The sequence below is a fragment of the Dipodomys merriami genome, unplaced genomic scaffold (assembly GCF_024711535.1).
Source record: "Dipodomys merriami isolate MVZ:Mamm:240054 unplaced genomic scaffold, mDipMer1.0.p SCAF_786, whole genome shotgun sequence".
NCBI classification, from domain to species: domain Eukaryota; kingdom Metazoa; phylum Chordata; class Mammalia; order Rodentia; family Heteromyidae; genus Dipodomys; species Dipodomys merriami.
This window is the reverse complement of record NW_027206386.1, coordinates 95,493-115,084: the sequence shown is the minus strand read 5'-3', so window position 1 is coordinate 115,084 and position 19,592 is coordinate 95,493. Positions and strand designations below refer to the sequence as shown.

General features: G+C 47.2%; 1 pseudogene and 3 gene segments (V, D, J or C); all 4 read right to left on the bottom strand.

Annotated features, from left to right (window-relative positions):
* Nucleotides 1–855: 855 nt before the first annotated feature.
* Nucleotides 856–1,496, bottom strand: LOC138818879 (immunoglobulin heavy variable 3-74-like). The segment is given in 3 exon segments: nucleotides 856–860; nucleotides 934–1,332; nucleotides 1,436–1,496. Coding segments are annotated over 3 exon segments (450 nt in total).
* Nucleotides 1,497–2,174: 678 nt separating this feature from the next.
* LOC138818878 (uncharacterized) lies at nucleotides 2,175–4,624 on the bottom strand (annotated as a pseudogene).
* Nucleotides 4,625–15,044: 10,420 nt separating this feature from the next.
* On the bottom strand, nucleotides 15,045–15,574 carry LOC138818877 (immunoglobulin heavy variable 3-21-like). The segment is given in 2 exon segments: nucleotides 15,045–15,397; nucleotides 15,502–15,574. Coding segments are annotated over 2 exon segments (399 nt in total).
* Nucleotides 15,575–18,757: 3,183 nt separating this feature from the next.
* Nucleotides 18,758–19,191, bottom strand: LOC138818876 (immunoglobulin heavy variable 3-7-like). The segment is given in 2 exon segments: nucleotides 18,758–19,071; nucleotides 19,176–19,191. Coding segments are annotated over 2 exon segments (330 nt in total).
* Between the last annotated feature and the right edge of the window lie 401 nt (nucleotides 19,192–19,592).

Genomic DNA, 19,592 nt, shown 5'->3' with positions numbered 1-19,592 from the left:
GAGGCCCTGGGCAGGGGAGACTGAAGAGTCCACCACGTTTCCAGGGCTCCATAGGCTGAGCTCCAGGGATATGGCCGACCCCTGTGTTTTATGACTTGGGTTCCCAAGTACCTTTGTTGGCTGGACAAAGAGAAAAGCAGGATGAGAGTATGGGAGTCACTGAGTCAGAACGTGAATGAATGGAGCAATTCTGTCAGGTCAGTTCTGAACCCCTGAGCAGTGCTACAGGTGAGGAGGGAGGGCAGCATTTGAGGCCTGTTAAGAGTCATGGGTCAATGGGCTGTGCGCTCTTTGTCTCTCTCTCCCTCCCTCTCCCTTTCTCTCTTTCTGTCTGTCTGTCTGTCTCTCTCTCTCTGTACTGTTTTGAACTCAGGGCTAGTATTTATGCACACACATGCATTTCAGCCCTTTCTGCATCTTTTCTGATGTTTTTTATTTTCTGGTACTGTGCTGTGGTTTTGCCTGGGGCAGGTGCAGACAGTGATTCCACACTTGCCTCCTGAGTAGCTGGAATCACAGGAAACAGCTGCCACATGCAGCTTATTGATTGAGATGAGGTCCTCAAAATCATTTTTCTCTCCTCCTCCCAAGTCTCTAGGATTACAGACACCAGTCACCAGGCCAGGCGGTTTCCCTCTTGTTCACAGAACAAATTCCAACTCTGTGAATCCTGGGATCTTTGTCCTGAGTCTCATGGGGTCTCCAGGGTCGCTGAGTTTCTTCAGAATCAAATCCTGGTCACCACTGCAGAGCCATTTTTGCTTCCACCGTGATACTCTGTTCATTCTTAAAGTCCCAGCAGAGGACTGGAGACATCACAGAGGAATGCGGGTCATGAACTCAGGAGAGATGCTGTCACACTGTGGACACAGAGGCAGGGCAGACAGCAGGAGAGCAGCCCTGGGCTCTGTGTGCAGCTGCTCCTGAGCTGACCTGGCTCCAAGCTGTGCCCAGTGCCCCCTGCTGGTGCTGAGCGCCCTGCAGGGAGGTTTGTGTCTGGCCCACACTGGATTTCCTGCACTGTGTGTCTAGCACAGTAATAGACAGCCGTGTCCTCCACTCTCAGGCTGTTCATCTGCAGGTAAAGTGTGCTCTTGCTGTTGTCTCTGGAGATGGTGAAGCGGCCCTTCACAGAGTCTGGGTAGTTTGTGGTACCACCACCTTGATTAATTTCTCCAAGCCACTCCAGCCCCTTCCCTGGAGCCTGGCGGATCCAGCTCATCCAGTAATTACTGAAGGTGAATCCGGAGGCTGCACAGGAGAGTCTCAGGGACCCCCCAGGCTGCACCAAGCCTCCCCCAGACTCCACCAGCTGCACCTCACACTGCACACCTGCAAACACAGAGAATCCTGGTCAGCAATGGTCACACACATCCACAGTTCTTCCCACTACTGTGCATTTGCACACTCAGTGTGTCTTGTCCCCATACATCACCTTTCAGCAGAACAACAAGGAGAACCCAGCGCAGACCCAGCTCCATGGTGAGTGCTCTGTGTCAGCCTGAGCCCTGAACGGTTCACCTGGAATCCAGGGCTGACGTCTCTCCACGCCTTCAGGTCAGGGCTGGCTGGTTTTAGTGAGTAGAGGAAGGCCCTATTTGCATGTCTTCTGCTACATAGTGAGAGCCTGGGTGGAGGTGTCAGAGAGGGCAGTGCTGAGGCAGAAGTGAGAGTCCTGAGGGGCAGTGCTACAAAGATGGCCTCCCAGAACACACGGCATCCATTGCTTCCACCTGCTGGTTACCCACGTATTCATCCCACGTTGATCTGAATATTACAGTCACCTCCCTGCATAGACGGGAAAGTACACACAGGTTCCACACAGCAGTGTGCTCTGGGGAGAAGATCTCATGTCTGCTACGTCATCTGTCCTTCCTCTCCCTCATTGCTGAGGTCGGTGTCCTCTGCTCCATTCTTGAGCTGAGTGGTCACGGTCCTCTAGTGAGAGCAGGAGAGACGAGATGCACTGCAGGAACTGCTGAAAGAAGACTCAGAGAGCCAGGCTCATGGGGACCCTGCTGACAAGCCTGCATGTCTTCTGTCATCATCTGCATGTCTGTCACTTCCTCTCATCTCATCGACTGCTCACTGCCAACAACCTCACTGAGGATAAATGCTGATATGAACCTCACAGTCACCAAGTGTGCACCTGACATGCATTGGCATATGGACAACTACACAATATCTGTACAAGTCTTTGCCAGTTCATCAATGGGTTTTCCAACAGTTGAGTGTTGAGGGTTCCTCTCACAGTCTGGATGCACAAATGCCGTTGAGTGTGGGATTTGCCAACATTTCTTCCTCTCCAAAGCATGTCATTTATTTATTTTTCACTTGAACAGGAATTTGATGAGTTTTAAGTCACATATTTAATTGATCCTGATATAAAATCTAAATTATCCGTTGGCTATTCCATGGGCTCTATATTCTGCATAGAAAGCCTTAATTTTCCTGTGTCTTCATTAGAAACCTGACCAGTTGTTGATGTATTTGGACATGAATGTGAATGGGAGACCTGACCTGTTATTGATGTGTGTGCATGTGTCTGAGCATGTGTGTACAGATGCATTCATATGGCACACTTTCCATAATACTACTCACAAGTGTGGCTTCTTACTCAAACTTGAGTCAAAGTGTCAGGAGGGTTGTGCTTCTGGGTTCCATAACTTGGAGGTCCAAGTGGAAAGTCAGGTCTTGGTCCCCAGCATGTCAGCACAGAGAGGAGGTGAACGTTCAGAATGGGGCCTGGTGGGAGGGGTGCAGGCCCTGGGCCTGGGGTTGAACAGGACAGAGCCTCGCTCAGGACCAGAGGCCCTGATGTCCCACAGTCATTTCAGTCCCTGAGGGTGACGTTTAAAGTGTGTGTATGTCTTATGTTAAAATCTCAGCAGAACACAGAAGGTGCTGCGCTGTGGGTCTGGGTTGGGCGTGGCTGCCTCTGACATGTCCCTGGTTCTCCCTTCTATTTTCCTGGTCAGCAGCCCCGGCCTCTCTCTGCCCACAGCAAATCTTAGGATTTGTTCCTCTGGCCACTGCCATACTGCCGCACCTCCTTAGAGACCTCTCTGTTTGTTACCAGTTCACTCTTTCTTACTTTACACTTATCCTTTTGTTCTCTTCTCTCGTTTTATTACAAGAAGTCAAAGAATGCATTCCAGAATACTTGACTCTGCTGAGAGATTCACACTCCCATAGCTTGCTGGCCTACCCAGGTGGACTTCTACAGCCATCCAATATGTGAACGTACCTCAGCCACTTCTGCCACGTCCTCCCTAGGATGTCCTGTGCTCCATGCTCCCTGCCCTGTCCCTAATTTCTATCTGAGCAGCATCAGAATGGCCTTTGCCATCCATCTTCCTGCCAACTTTCTGAACATGTAGATATGAGCAGCTCAGCTCACAACAATGTTTTGGGCAGTGAAGTTCAAGATATATAAAGGTTGTTCCACAGAATTAAGGTGCAGATAAAACATTTCTTTTATTTAGTGGCCTTGCAGTTGTTGTAACGTCACAGCATCATTCATCCCAGCATGTTCCTGGTGATAATGTAGCTAATGTGCTTCTAGTTGCATGAAGTGCGCAATATATTGATGTGCAGTTTAAATTTGACATGACAGTAAATGTGTTTCCTAACATTCTTGAATTCTCTCTATCATGAAACACTTTGTGTTCCATTATGTCTCAATGTTTCTAGGAGATTTGTTGGCAGCATTTCTGATTATATTTGGGTTGATCTTGTGTTGTTTGTTTTATCTCTAGCCTTCCTCAGATCTAATCTTGGTGGACATGGCAAAGTCAATTTCACCAGTGTGTTATTCTCTGTGTTTGTTCAGGAAGTGGCATCCTATGTTTAAGTAAACCTCACAGTGGCAGGGCAGATACAGAGTGGAACTGGGGTAGGATGAGCAGAGGCAGGGCAGATACAGAGGAGAACTGGGGTAGGATGAGCAGAGGCAGGGCAGACAGAGAGTGGAACTGGGGTAGGATGAGCAGAGGCAGGGCAGACACAGAGGAGCACAGCTGGAAGTTTCCCTCTGCTCCTGGCCCTGGGGCTGAGCCTGAGCTCCCTGTGTGTTGAGCGCCCCCTGCAGGCCAGAGCCCAATGCAGGGAGGTTTGTGTCTGGGCTCTCACTGAACTCCATGCACAGTGTGCAGCACAGTAATACGTGGCCGTGTCCTCTGCTTTCAGGCTGTTCATTTGCAGGTACAGCATGTTCTTGGAGTTGTCTCTGGAGATGGTGAACCGGCCCTTCACAGACTCCACGTATTTTTGCTGGCTTCCATCATACCATATAACCGCCACCCACTCTAGCCCCTTCCCTGGAGCCTGGCGGACCCAGTTCATGCCAGAGTTACTGAAGTCAAATCCAGAGGCTGCACAGGAGAGTCTCAGGGACCCCCCAGGCTGCACCAAGCCTCCCCCAGACTCCACCAGCTGCACCTCACACTGCACACCTGCAAACACAGAGAATCCTGGTCAGCAATGGTCACACACCTCCATGGTTCCTCCCACTCTTGTCCATTTGCACACTCAGTATCCCTTGCTCCCCATGAATCACCTTTCAACAGAGCAACAAGGAGAACCCAGCGCAGCCCCAGCTCCATGGTGGTGGTCTCTGCTCAGTTACTGGTGGAATCAGCTCACGAAGCTCAGGTCAGGGATGGGCTGGTTTTCATGGGCAGAGGGACGTCCTATTTGCATGTCCTCTGCTATAAAGCAGCTCTGGGGCAGAAGACTCAGGAGGGCAGTGCACAGAGGAGATACAGGTGGAAGACAGCATTTGTTAGATGATTGGATGAACTAAAATGGCTCTAATTAATTGGCTTCAACATTAAACACTAATTTATAATGAACTTCTTTAAAGAAGTTTATCTATCCTTAGGTTAGTCAAGATTGCTGAGCCAGTTGGTTTTTAAAAATTGTATTTCCCTTTTCCTTTTGAATTTTCCTTACTGTGTTTGTATTTGGGAGGGTGATGGGGACATATGAAAGGTAGAACAAGGAAGAACTAATACAACAGTGATACTCACCAGATACTGTGTGCAAAATGAACTGGAAATCTTTTTTTTTCAGTCCTGGGCCTGAACTCTGGGCCTGGGCGCTGTCCCTCAGCTCTTCAGCTCAAGGCCAGTGCTCTACCACTTGAGCCACAGCACCACTTCTGGCTTTTTCTGATTTTGTGGTGCTGAGTAACTGAACCCAGGGCCTCAGGCATGCGAGGTAAGCACTCTACCACTGAGCCACCTTCCCACCCTGAAATGGAAATCTTATGGATGGGGACAGGAGGGAAGGATTGGGAGAGAGGGACAGAAGGGAAGAACGGTTCATAAAGCACTGCACTGATGGTACCTGATTCACGTAACTGCAACCACTCTGTACATCAGCTACACAAAAAACAGTTTTTAAAAATTAAATTAAAAATAAAACACATTGATCTTTAAGTGGCTCTATAAAGGTTTTGCCGTGCAGTGAGGCAGTTTATGAACACACTGAGGTTGATCAACCTTCCCCCTCAACATTCTTGCCCACCCCTCCACCACCTCTTCCCTCTCTCTGCTCAATGTTCAGGACATGTATGCTGACATCATTGAACAAAGCAGTTTGTGGATTCAAGGCATGTGGATCTGTGTAATTCCTTCCTCACCTTTCCCCTTTGACCCACCCTTAGCTCAGTGTTCTCAATTCTGTGGCATAGGCACTGTATTCTTGCCTGTGTTCTCCACGTTGTCTCCTTCATTCTTCTATCATTTGCCCCTCATCTCTCCACTCCCAGTACCCTCTTTCTGGTGCTTACTTTGTTGGTTTTTGACTTAGTCTTTGTGAAGAGCTGTACTCTGATCTCTCCATAGGGTCTATTGTATGTGTCTCCCAGTGAGACATGTAACAACAGCAGGAGAGGACCATTAGCATGGTTGTTCTGGGAAGCAGGGATGACCTGAGCTCTCTGCTCTTACTGCACATGGAGCACTGCTCTCATCCACGCACATTGTGAGAAACCCGTCAGCCAGGAAGGTGGCCACGCTAGACCCAGGTCCCCACCACCACATTGTCCCCACTCCTCACTTGTCTCTGAAGAGCCTTTTCTCCAGGCCTTTACACAAACACAGCCTTGATACTGATGCGTGGCAGCTGGCCTTTGAGTGACCCAGGACTGGAAATACCCCCGGCAGATCAATGCCCCACATTAAAACCAAGCCTGTTGAAGGCTGCAGTGGAGGTGTTGTGTGGATGGAATGAAATTCCTCACTAATTCCTCTCTGGCAACCTGGGTGGATCTGAGTGGGAACAGCCCAGAGAGGATGACATTCCACCACAGAGGCAGCGTCTGCAGCAGGCTCTGCGGGAGGTTCTAGATCTCTTCCTGATGGGCAATCGCAGGAGCTCCCACCCACCCTGCACCTCCACAGCCCACGTGCTCCAGGAGGACCTGGCCCCAGCCGGTCCTCAGGCCCATGTGCACAGGCTCAGGACATTGAGGTGATGCAGTTGAAATCCCAAGTGACGACTGTTTTTACACTCATCCATGTGCCCTTAGCTACAGATATCCCCTGAGCTTCCCACCAGAGTCCATAAAGAGGAGGACAGGACAGTCCAGGGCACGCAGCCTGGGGACACCAGTGAGTTCTTCCCAGGCATGCAGGAGCCAGGGCCACAGCCTCATTGACCTCCAGGTCCCGGTACTGGGCCTGGGGTCTAGAGACTGAATACAGGCCACATCTGCAGGGGATTTAGTGTGAAGGACAGGTGTGGACAACACAGATAATTAAGAGCACATATGTCCTTCTAGAATAAAGCAGCGACCAGATCCAGAACTGTGGCTGAGAATCCCATCCAACCTCGTCATCTACAGAGTGTGTAGAAAGGGACGGAGGCAGAGGAGCTGGTGGGGGTTACTGGGCCTCTGCAGGTAACCACAGCTCAGCAGTGCCCACGACTGCGCTCTGTGGGTCACAGAGCAGCTCCCGGTCCTTACAGATGGCCCCTCACATGTCACCAGCAGGAGGAAAGGGGACAACGGGATCAAAGCCGGGCTGGACGCCTGGGCTGTGTGAGCAGAACAGTGGGCCTTGAAATTCATCAGTGACGTGGTGTCCCTGGCTCTGCACAACATCCCATCTGCTCTGACTTGAGTTTAAAGACTGACCTAGCCAGGGAGTCCATTTCGTCTCTCCCGAGTCTGAGAGGAAAGGACTGAGCAGGGTTCTTGACCTTCCTCAGATTTGACCTCAGTGATCTCAGCAGTGTCCACCAACTGTGCATGGTGCTGTGTCTTGTCCTCTCAAGAATGTATCATCAGGAGGGGGAATCACGATGGCTATAGGACAATAGGGAAATGCCACAGCTCTCTCCTACCAAAAAGAGAGTTCAAGTTCCAATGCTTAATTTCCCCAAGGGACTGACAGCAACAGAAAGACAAATACCCAGAGAAAAACCGGAGGGGGAAAAATAAAGTAAGAAAAGGAAGAATTTCAGAACAGAGAAGCGTGAAGACCCCTCCTCCAGCCTTTACTGGATGTGCGGCAACGCGCCAAGCCACAGCCAGCCTGGCCCAGTGGGGGCTTCTGGAGTCCCCAGAGACACAGGGGTCATCTGCATATCACCTGTGCAGAAGACACCTAAGTACCAGTGTCAGGCCCGCTGATTGTGAAGAACAGAGAAACCTCCAAGCCAGGAGCCTGTACAAAGATCCCACCCTCACCCCTCACTCTCTGAGCAGAGGGGCTCCATCCTGCCAAAGCCATTTGGCCCCACAGCAGGAACCCCAGAAATACACGGGTCACCCACATAATGCTAGAGCAGAAGACCTGCAAGGTACTTGTGCTGATCCGAAGAGCACAAACAGAGACAAACCCAGCACTAAGAACCTGTATGGAGATCCCTCCCTCACCCTTTGGCTGGAGACCAATCCCGCGGCACTGACTTGAACAGCATCAACAGAGGCAGTGACAGAGGAGAAACATGCAGAGCCACCACTGCCTATTCCAGCCCACAAGCACCTCAACTAAACTCTGCAGCGGCAACCAGTTACCTACATCACACAGAAACAACAAGTAGCTCCAGGGTGAGTACCCCATAGTGGACAGTGTGTCCCTCAAGGGAGACCAGAGCTGGTGGGAACCCCCAGACCTTGACCCAGACCCCTACCCCAACACCTGAACTACAGGACCCACTAAAACTGGGAACTTTTTGAGAGCTCCACCAGCCCAGGGAGCACATCCAGCTGGCCAGGCTAGATCAAGAGCATCCCTGGAAGGGAGCTTAAACACCCAAGCCAGGAACAACGCCCTTGGGTCACAACAGCCAACAGGAGAAAAACTTGAACTGTGTACTCCAAGCTGCATAACCCAGGTGTGATACACAGCAGAACAGGTCCAACTGGCATGCCTCAGGCCGGGGACTGGGAGCCAGGACTAGGCCTGGGGATTGGGTGCCTGAGCAACACAACCAATTTCTCCCGATTAAAGCCAGAATCTGAGCATACACCTCAGCAGAGGGGGGGGAGGGAACTGCACCCCCTGGGAATCATGCCTGTGACAGCAAAAGACCTGGGTGTCCAGAGCAAGAGAACCAGAAGCCCAAACCCCACCAGAACCCAACCCATATATCCCAGGCTGGGAATTGGACAACTCAGGCTGCCAGGACTTAATAATAGTCAGGAGCTCAGGCAGGTAAGTTGGCTCAGCAGTACAGTGCTTGTCTTGTGTGCATAAGACCCTGGATCTGATCCCTCAGCACCACACAAGCAGAAAGGGCCAGAAGTGGCACTGTGGTTCAAATGGAGGGCGCCAGCCCTGAGTTGAAGAGCTGAGGGACAGCACCCAGGCCCAGAGTTAATGCCCACAACCAGCCAAAAATAAAACAAAACAACAACAACAAAAAAAAAAACATCAGGAGCCCATAGCAGACTCCAGAGAGTACATCCAGCACACCCAATCTTGCCAAGAGCACCTGTAAGAGTAAACAGGAGTAGTCTAGTCCACTCAATCCTTCTAAAGGTGGGAACTGCCAGTGATCTACAGCAGAGAGCCGAGAGCACTATGTGGGTCAGACCAGCAGCTGGAGGTTTGCCCCCAACAGAACCGAGACCAGGTACAGACTCTCTCTGCCAGCCCAGAAACAGCAACCAAGCAAAGACAGACACCTATTGACCAAAACAAAATTTCAGATTAGTCTCCAATAATCCCTGAATCCCCATGCAAAACTCACAGAGAAAAATTACAAGGTTTATCAACACCCAGGATAGCAAGCTACCCCCAAAAGCCAGCAGTCACCCAGGGGAGAGCCCCAGTGGGGGCAAAGCAGGAATGGAAGATGAAAGCTACATCCAAGAGATGCTGGAAGAAATGACTCAAGAATTAAAGTGAGAAATAGTCCAGAAATTTAAATAACACCGGGAACAAACTATTGAAAGAGATGCAGGGTCTCAAACAGGAGGTACATGAAAAAATAGAGGCAGTATGGGCTGGGAAGGTGGCTCAGTGGTAGAGTGCTTGCCTTGCATGCCTGAGGCCCTGGGTTCGATCCCTCAGCACAACATAAGCAAAAAGAAAAAAAGCCGGAAATGGCACTGTGGCTCAAGTAGTAGAGCACTAGCCTTGAGCTGAAGAGCTGAGGGATAGTGCCCAGGCCCAGAGTTCAGGCCCCACGACTGGACCCCCCCCCAAAAAATAGAGGCAGTACATACCTCACTAAGAGGTGCAATTAGTACTTTGAGAACCAACATCGAATTCATAAATGAGTCCATTTCCTCCATGCAAACCACAATGGAAGCCATAGTTAACAGAGTGAACGAAATGGAATTTAGAGTGTCACATACAGAAGACAGAATACACCAACTGGACCAAAAAGTCACAGATATGGAAAAATCACTTAAATTATGCCAAAGGGAAATCCAAGAGCAAGCAGATAGTTCCAAGAAATTTAACCTTCGTATAATTGAGGTGGACGAAGGTGAAGAATATCAAAGCAAGGGAATGCAACACCTATTCAACAAGATTATCAATGAAAAATTCCCCCATCTTAAAAGAGAACATCTTACCTACATAACAGAAGCATATAGAACACCTAACAAGCAGGATCCCAGGGGAAACACTTCTAGACACATTATAGTAAAAATGATAGATCTGAATAAGGAAATCATCTTGCATACAGTAAAAACAAAGAAGGAGCTATACTACAATGGGAAAAAACTAGAATCACTGCAGATCTCTCCACACAGACACTGAATGCAAGAAAGGCCTGGGAAAGTATGATCCAAGCCCTGAGAACCAATAACTGCCAGCTCAGACTGATATACCCGGCAAAGTTAGCATTCACATTCGAAGGAGAAATTAAAAATTTTAATAGTAAAGAAAACTAAATGAATTCATAAACAATAAGCTAGCATTACAAAGAATACTAAAAGGGGGAACACAACCTGAAGAAAGCAAGCAGGAACAGGAACCTGCACCAGATAGGTATTAATAGAAGTCTAACTTAGTAAGCATGGGAGGAAAGGAAAGAAGAAAAACTTAGGAAAACATGAAATGGCAGGGACAACAATACATCTCTCTATAATAAATGTTAATGGACTTAATTCACCAATCAAAAGAAAAAGAACTGCAGATTGGATCAGAAAACATGACCCATCCATCTGTTGCCTTCAGGAGACCCACCTCTCAGCCAAACATACAAACAAATTTAGAGTAAAGGGTTAGGAAAGGATCTACCAATCAAATGCCCCCAGTAAGAAAGCAGGTGTAGCTATCCTGATATCTGACAAAATAAACTTTTCATTAAAATCAGTACAGAAAGACAAGGATGGACACTACATATTAGTATAGGGAACAATCCAAGAGGAGGATTTTACCATCATCAACTTATATTCCCCAAATATTGGTGCACCCAAATATGTTAAACAAATACTCTCAAACTTACAGAATAAAATAGATCCCAATACGATAATACTAGGAGACTTTAACACACCACTCTCACCAAAGGACAGGTCTACCAACCAGAGGATTGGCAAAGAAGCCACCGAATTAAGTGAGGCCATACTTCAAGCAGAATTAACTGACATCTACTGAGTATTTCACCCTAAAACAACACAGTACACATTCTTCTCAGCAGCTCATGGAACTTTCTCCAAAATAGACCATATCATAGTTCATGCAAGGAACTTAAGCAAATACAAAGGGATCGACATAATCCCCTGTATCCTATCTGACCACAGTGGAATCAAGCTAGTTCTCAATAACAAAGCATACCACAGAAATTTCTCTAATACATGGAAATTGAACAGCATACTTCTTAGCAATGCCTGGGTAATGGAAGAGATCAGAGAAGAAATAAAACATTTCCTACAACTCAATGAAAATGAAAACACCTCACAAAGAAACTTGTGGGAAACAGCAAAAGCAGTCCTGAGGGGCAAATTTATTGCCCTCAGGGTCCACCTCAAGAAAATAGAGACAGACCAAGTGAATAATCTCATGCTGCAATTAAAACAGCTACAAAAACATGAAAAAAAATGGAATCTAAAGTTACTAGATGGAACCAGATAATCAAATTAAGAGTGGAAATTAATGAGATGGAGAATAGGAAAATTATAAATAAAACAAAAAGCTGGTTCCTTGAAAAAGTAAATAAAATTGATAGACCATTGGCAAGATTAATTAAGTAAAGAAGAGAGGAAACCTAAATTAACAAGATCAGGGATGCCACGAGAAAAATCATAACAAATACCCGATATCCAAACAATTATAAAGAACTATTTTCATAAGTTATACTCTCTAAAGAAAGAAAACCTAGCAGAAATTGATGCATTTTTAGAGAAATACAAGTTGCCCAAACTGAGAAAAGAGAAAGTAAATTTATTATATATCTTGCAACAATATATAGGAAGCAATCAGATGTCTTCCAACGAGGAAAAGCCCAGGACCAGATGGATTCACAACAGAATTCTATAAGACCTTTAGAAGAGAACTAATACCCATACTCCTCAAGCTCTTCAGAGAAACAGAGAAGGAGGGAGCTATCCCAAACTCATTCCACGATGCCAGTATCACACTCATCCCCAAACCAGGCAAAGGCCCAACAAAAAAAGGAGAACTACAGACCAATCTCCTTCATGTACACAGATGCAAAGATCCTTAACAAAATTCTAGCTAACAAAATCCAGAAACACATAAAAAAATTCATACACTTCGACCAGGTAGGCTTCATCACAGAGATGCAGGGATGGTTTAACATATGTAAATCAATAAATCTAATCCAACACATCAACAAGGCCAAGGTCATGTGATTACATGATTATCTCCACTGTGCAGAAAAGGCTTTTGATAAAATACAACATTCATTCATGTTGAAAGCTCTGGAGAAAATAGGATTATAAGGAACATTCCTTCAAACAATAAAAGCCATATGCAACAGACCAATAGCCATATTATACTTAATGGGGAAAATCTATAACCAATTCTCCTAAAATCAGGAACAAGGCAAGGATGCCCACTGTCTCCACTCTTCTTCAATATAGTCCTGGAACCCTTAGCCAGGGCAATAAGGCAAGAAAAAAGACATTAAAGGTATCTGCATAGGGAAAGAAGAAGTTAAACTATCCCTTTTTGCATATGACATGATATTATACCTTCATGATCCCAAAAACTCCATCTCCAAACTCTTAGAAATTATAAATCACTTTGACAAAGTAGCAGGATACAAAATCAACCCACAAAAATCAGTCGCCTTCCTGTACACTGACAATGTACAAGCAGAGAGGGAAATAAAGGAAGTAACCCCATTCACAATAACCCGCCAAAAAATAAAAATATTTAGGAATTAACCTAACCAAAGATATAAAAGAACTATTTAATGAAAACTATTAAAACTGAAAGAAAGAAATTACAGAAGGCACCAGGAAATGGAAAGACCTCCCATGCTCTTGGATAGGCAGACTTAATATAGTGAAAATGGCCATGCTGCCAAAATTAATATACAAATTCAATGCAATTCCTATTAAAATCCCAATGACGTACATTTCTGAAATTCAGAACACAGTCCAAAAATTCATATGGAGCAACAAAAGACCTAGAATAGCCAAAACAATTCTAGGCAAACAAGACAACATGGGAGGGATCTCAATGCCAAACTTCAAACTGTACTATAGAGCCATACTAACAAAGACAGCCTGGCACTGGAACAAACACAGACCCGAAGACCAATGGAAAAGAATAGAAGATCCAGAAATAAAACCACACAACTACAGTCAGCTGATATTTGACAAAGGAGCCAAAGACATACAGTGGAAGAAACACAGCCTCTTCAACTACTGGTGCTGGGCGGCCACATCTAGAAAACTAAAAGTGGACCCCAGCCTATCACCATGCACCAACATTAACTAAAAATGGAATAAAGACTTTAACATCAAACCTGAATCTCTGAAACTACTGCAGGACAGAGTAGGAGAGACACTTGAACTAATAGGCACAGGAAGGAACTTCCTGAACAGAGTCCCAGGGTCACAACAAATCAGAGAGAGACTCTACAAATGGGACTACTTTAAAATAAAAAGTTTCAGCACAGCTAAAGTTATAGCAACCAAGCTAGAAAGATAACCAAGTAACTGGGAAATATATTTACCAGCAATATATCAGACAAGGGGTTAATATCCAGTATATACAGGGAACTCAAGAAATGAATCCCTCCCAAACCTAACAAACCAATTACTAAATGGGCAAAAGAGTGACTTCTAAAGAGAGACTTCTCAGATGAGATTAAAGTGGCAAAGAAACACATGAGGAAATGTTCACCATCCCTGGTTGTGAAGGAAATGCAAATAAAGACAACCCTGAGATACCACCTTACTCCAGTCAGAATGGCCCACATCCACAAGTCAGCCAATGACAAATGCTGGAGGGGAAGCAGAGAAAGAGGAACCCTATCACACTGCTGGTGGGAATGTACACTTATACAACCACTTTGGAAAGCGGTCTGGAGGGTCCTCAGAAAGCTAAATATTGACCTCCCCTATGACCTGCCACACCACTTCTGGGCATCTATCCTGAACAATAGGAACCAGGATACAAGGACACATGCACCTCCATGTTTATTTCACCACGGTTCACAACAGCTAGGATATGGAAACAACCCAGATGCCCCACCACAGATGAATGGATCCAAAAATTGTGGTACCTATACACAATGGAATATTATAAAGCCATTAGAAAGGACAAAATAATGGCATTTTCAGGGAAATGGATGGAGCTAGAAGAAATCATGTTGAGCGAGGTAAGCCAAGAGCAAAGAGGCAAATGGCACATGGTCTCCCTGATAAGTGGATGTTAAATCCAACATGTTAGGTGATACAACAAAATTAACAAGACTTAAGAAACAAAGGCCTTCCACTCACCTGGTCGAATCACTACTAAATAACCCCATGCTGCTGATCACATATATGCACACCGGAGGGAAACCAGGAGGATGACACAGAACTAGAGGGAATCGGGGAAAAACATACAACAGCAGGACCCATCAGCTGCACTGGACATTGATCAAAATGAACTGAGCAACTCAATGGCAGTGATGGGTGGAGGAAAGCAGTGGGAAAGAGGGAACAGCTGATGAAATGTAATACCACCCAATGTGGAAGAAATAATGGTATAGTCACAGCTCATAGAACTCATAATTGTTATAGACCATGATAGACAATTTGCCCCCTGAAAGTGAGAATGTGTTTGTGACTTTAACTAAGCATCACTATCCCACAATAAGGTGAAATTTGGGGAATTATGTAATCAAGTAATCACAATACAGAATTTGAAAGAAAAAAAAAGAATACATCATCAACTACAACAAACACATGTCAATGAAAGACAGAACAAGCTGTGTTCTGAGGGGTTGGAGAACAGTAAGGAGAACACAGTAGACAGCTCTGTGGGGGACGCTGCGTCCTGTGGAGAGGCCAGACACACAGAGGAGTCAGGGCCTGAGCTCCACAGCTGCTCCTGTGACTGCCATGACCTCAGTGTGTGCCCAGCGCCCCCTGCTGGTGCTGACTGACCATGACCTCAGTGTGTGCACAGCGCCCCCTGCTTGTGCTGAGCATACTGCACTGTGTGTCTAGCACAGTAATAGACGGCCGTGTCCTCCACTCTCAGGCTGTTCATCTGCACATAAAGTGTGTTCTTGCTGTTGTCTTTGGAGGTGGTGAAGCGGCCCTTCACAGAGTCTGCGTAGTGTATGTTACTATTATCATAGATGGATGAAATCCACTCCAGCCCCTTCCCTGGAGCCTGGCAGATCCAGCTCATCCAGTAATTACTGAAGTCGAATCCGGAGGCTGCACAGGAGAGTCTCAGGGACCCCCCAGGCTGCACCAAGCCTCCCCCAGACTCCACCAGCTGCACCTCACACTGCATACCTGCAAACACAGAGAATCCTGGTCAGCAATGGTCACACACATCCACTGTTCCTCTCACTCATGTCCATTTGCACACTCAGTGTCCCTTGCTCCTCATAAATCACCTTTCAACAGAGCAACAAGGAGAACCCAGCGCAGCCCCAGCTCCATGGTGGTGGTCTGTGCTCAGTCACTGGTGGAATCAGCTCACAGAGCTCAGGTCAGGGATGGGCTGGTTTTCATGGGCAGATGGACGTCCTATTTGCATGTCCTCTGCTATAAAGCAGCTCTGGGGGGAAGTCTCAGGAGGGCAGTGCACAGAGGAGATGCAGGTGGATGACAGAGTTTGTTACGTGAGTGGATGAACTATGAAATGTACATAGTTGGTCCAATGTCTCTAATCAATTGGCTTCAAGACTAACCACTACTTGAATATAGTCCTCTTCCAAGAAGTTTAACTTTGCATCCTTCAATCAAGAATGTTGAGCCATATCGTTTCTTTTTTTTCTTTTATTTTTTTTGGGGGGATCCGGTCATGGGGCCTGAACTCTGGGCCTGGGCACTGTCCCTCAGTTCTTCAGCTCAAGGTTAGTGCTCTACCACTTGAGCCACAGTGCCACTTCTGGCTTTTTGCTTTTTGCTTATGTGGTGCTGAGGAATCGAACCCAGGGCCTCATGCATGCAAGGCAAGTGCTCTACCACTGAGCCACCTTCCCAGCCCGCCATATGGTTTCTTAAAAACTGTTTTTCCCTTTTCCTTTTGTATTGTCTGTATCTAATCACATTGACTGCTAACTGCCAACAACCTCACTGAAGATAAATGATTACATGAACCTCACAGTCACCAAGTGTGCACTTTGACATGCATTGGCATATGGACAACTACACAATATCTGTATAAGTCTTTGCCAGTTCATCAATGGGTTTTCCAATAGTTGAGTGTTGAGGGTTCCTCTCACATTCTGGACATACAAATGTTCTTAAGTATGTGATTTGCCAACATTTCTTCTATTTGAAGGCCTTTCCTTTATTTATTTGATTATTGCTTGAGAGAAAAATAAATTTTTGAAGTTTGATGTGCTCCAACTTACAACTGTAATCCATCCTGATATAAAATCTAAAATTAGCCCAGTGTCAATGGCCACACCTGTAATCCTAGCTACTCAGGAAGCTGAGATCTGAGGGTGGCAGTTCAAAGCCAGCCTGGGCAGGAAAGTCCGTGAGACGCTTATATCCAATAAACCACTCAGAAAACCAGAAGTGGTGCTATGGCTCAAATGTTAGAACACTGGCCTTGAGCTGAAGAGCTGAGGGAAAGCACCCAGGCCCAGAGTTGAGGCCCCACAACTGACAAAAAAAAGTAAAAACATAAAATAAAACCTAAAATTATTAGTTGACTCTTCCATGTGCTCTAACATCCACATAGAAGAAACCATTTTCTTGTGTCTTCACCGGAGATATGACCAGTCATTAATATGTGTGTGCATATGTGTGGGTGTGTGTGAGCATGTGTGCAGAGGCAATAATATGAGACCATTTTATAATACTACTCACAAGTGTGGCTACTTACTCAAACTTGAGTCAAAAGTGTCAGGAGGATTGTGCTTCTGGGTTCCATAACTTGGAGGTTCAAGTGGAAAGTCAGGTCTTGGTCCCCAGCACGTCAGTACAGAGAGGAGGTCTGTAGAGCACATGGGCAGCAAAGATGGCGCTAAGAGGGGGTTGAGTGGGCAGAGCCCAATTTACTGTAGAGCACATGAACAGCAAGATGGTGCTGGGAGAGAGTAGAGCGGGCAGAACCCAATTGACTTTCCGATCAGTGCCTAACCAGCCCGTGAAGGCTTAGGTGCATGATAGGGTGTGACCTTGACAGTGATTGGTTCCTCTTCCTCCCTTGCCAAGCCACCCACCCTTTTTGGCTTTAAAAAGGGCTGCTCTCTTTTAATAAATGAGTTTTCTACCTGCTGGATTTGGCTCCCTGCTGTGTCTGATTGTCTCCCGGGCTGAGGGAGGCTGGGGAATGGGCAAGCACCACACTTACCTTTCCTCGGACCCCATCCATCTTTCATGGGACGGACGAAGACCCAACAGAGGTCAACGTTTAGAATGGGCCTGGTGGGAGGGGTGCAGACCCTGGGCCTGGGGTTGAACAGGACAGAGCCTCCCTCAGGATCAGAGACCCTGATATCGACGTTTAAAATGTGTGTGTGTGTGTGTGTGTGTGTGTGTGTGTGTTATGTTAAAATCTTTGCAGAACACAGAAGGAGCTGCAATGTGGGTCTGGGTTGGGGGTGGCTGCCTCTGGAATGTCCCTGGTTCTCATTTCTGTTTTCCTGGTCAGCAGCCCAGGCCTCTCTCTGTCCACAGCAAATCTTAGGATTTGTTCCTCTGGCCACCACCATACTGCGGCACCTCCTAATAGAACTCTCTGTTCATTACCCATTGATTTTTTTATGACTCCATTATCCTGTTTCCTCTTCTCATATTTTATTAGAAGTAATCAAAGAAAGCAATCCTGAATGCGTGACACTGCTGAGAGATTCACACTCCCATAAGCTTGCTGGCCTACCCTAGGTGGACTTCTACAGTCATCCATGATGTGAACGTACTTCTGTCATGTTCTCCCTAGGATGTCCTGTTTGTTCTATTTGGTGTCAGTCAGTCTGTCTTCCCACTCCATCCTGTCCACAGTCATTTCCTGTCCACCCTTACAGGAAGACAAACAAGGGCTGTGGACACTGGGCCATGCAATCCATCCACCTTCTCCAGACGGACGAGCCATGTGTGATCCCCAGGAAGACGCATCCAGCAGCGTGGCTGAGCCCACAGCGCACATGCAGCCATTTGCAGTTGCACACACATGAAAGCGAGTGTGAACATGAGTGTGTCAAGTCAGACAGCAGATCTGCTGTGCACTCACCTGATCTGACCTGAGTCTGATGAGCCTTGGCCTGTGCAGGAGGATGGAGGCCTGGTCCTGTCAGCTGTGAGTCTGCTGTCACCATTCCATTCACAGCCTGGTCCCATTTCTGTGCTAACCAGGAAGCCCTGTGAGTTTCTGTCCTGAACCTGCTGTGAAAGCACACACTGAGTAGCACTGATCTCTCCAGACCCATCCTGGGGCCTGTGGCAGAGCCATTTCTGCCCTGGCCCTCACTTCTCTGTCAGACCCCTGCCTGGTGTTCAGATGGAAGGAGCCCAGCCTCTGTGTCCGTGCAGCAGCACAGGGGAGACCCCAGCTGGGGTCCTGGGAGCCCTGGGAGGGTGCAGGCCAGACCCTAGGACCACCTCCTCATCACACCTGCAGCTGACGCAGGCTCAGCGCCCCCTGCTGGCCTAGGGTATGTGCATGTTTGTGTCTGGGCTCCCACTGGCCTCCTCTCACTGTGTCTCTTGCACAGTGATACAGGCCGTGTCCTCGGTTCTCAGGCTGCTCATTTGCAGGTACAGCGTGCTTTGACTGTTGTCTCTGGAGATGGTGAACCGGCCCTTCATAGAGTCTGGATAGTATGTGCTACCGCCATCTGGATTAATTTGTGCAACCCACTCTAGCCTCTTCCCTGGAGCCTGGCGGACCCAGCTCATCCAGTAATTACTTAAGGTGAATCCGGAGGCTGCACAGGAGAGTCTCAGGGACCCCCCAGGCTGCACCAGGCCTCCCGCAGACTCCACCAGCTGCACCTCACACTGCACACCTGCAAACACAGAGAATCCAGGTCAGCAATGGTCACACACATCCACAGTTCCTCGCACTCAGCTCCACTCACACACCCAGTGTCCCTTCTTCTCTGCAAATTACCTTGTAAAATGGCCATAAGGAAAACTCAGGTCAGAGCCCCCTCCATGGTGGAGGTCTGTGCCCAGTGCTGATCTCAGGATGGACCCCCTGGAAGTCAGGCCTGACCTGCAGAACTGCAGCTTTTCATGAGCAGAGGGAGGCCCCATTTGCATGTCCTCTTGGTATATAGCCAGCTCTGGGGTGGAATCTGAGCAAAGGCAGTGCAGAGAAGACAGGAGAATCAGGAAGTCAACAGTGACAATGATTACACGGAAGAGAACACGGACCTCATCCCGCAGCAGAGCGAATGCTTTAGAAGACCTCATCTCACTGCATTTTACACAGCACAGTCAGTCATCGCTCACATTAGGTGTCATGACGTGTGCATGTGTCACATTGTTGGTGGTATGAATTTGTAATTGAAGAGTCTCTTGATTG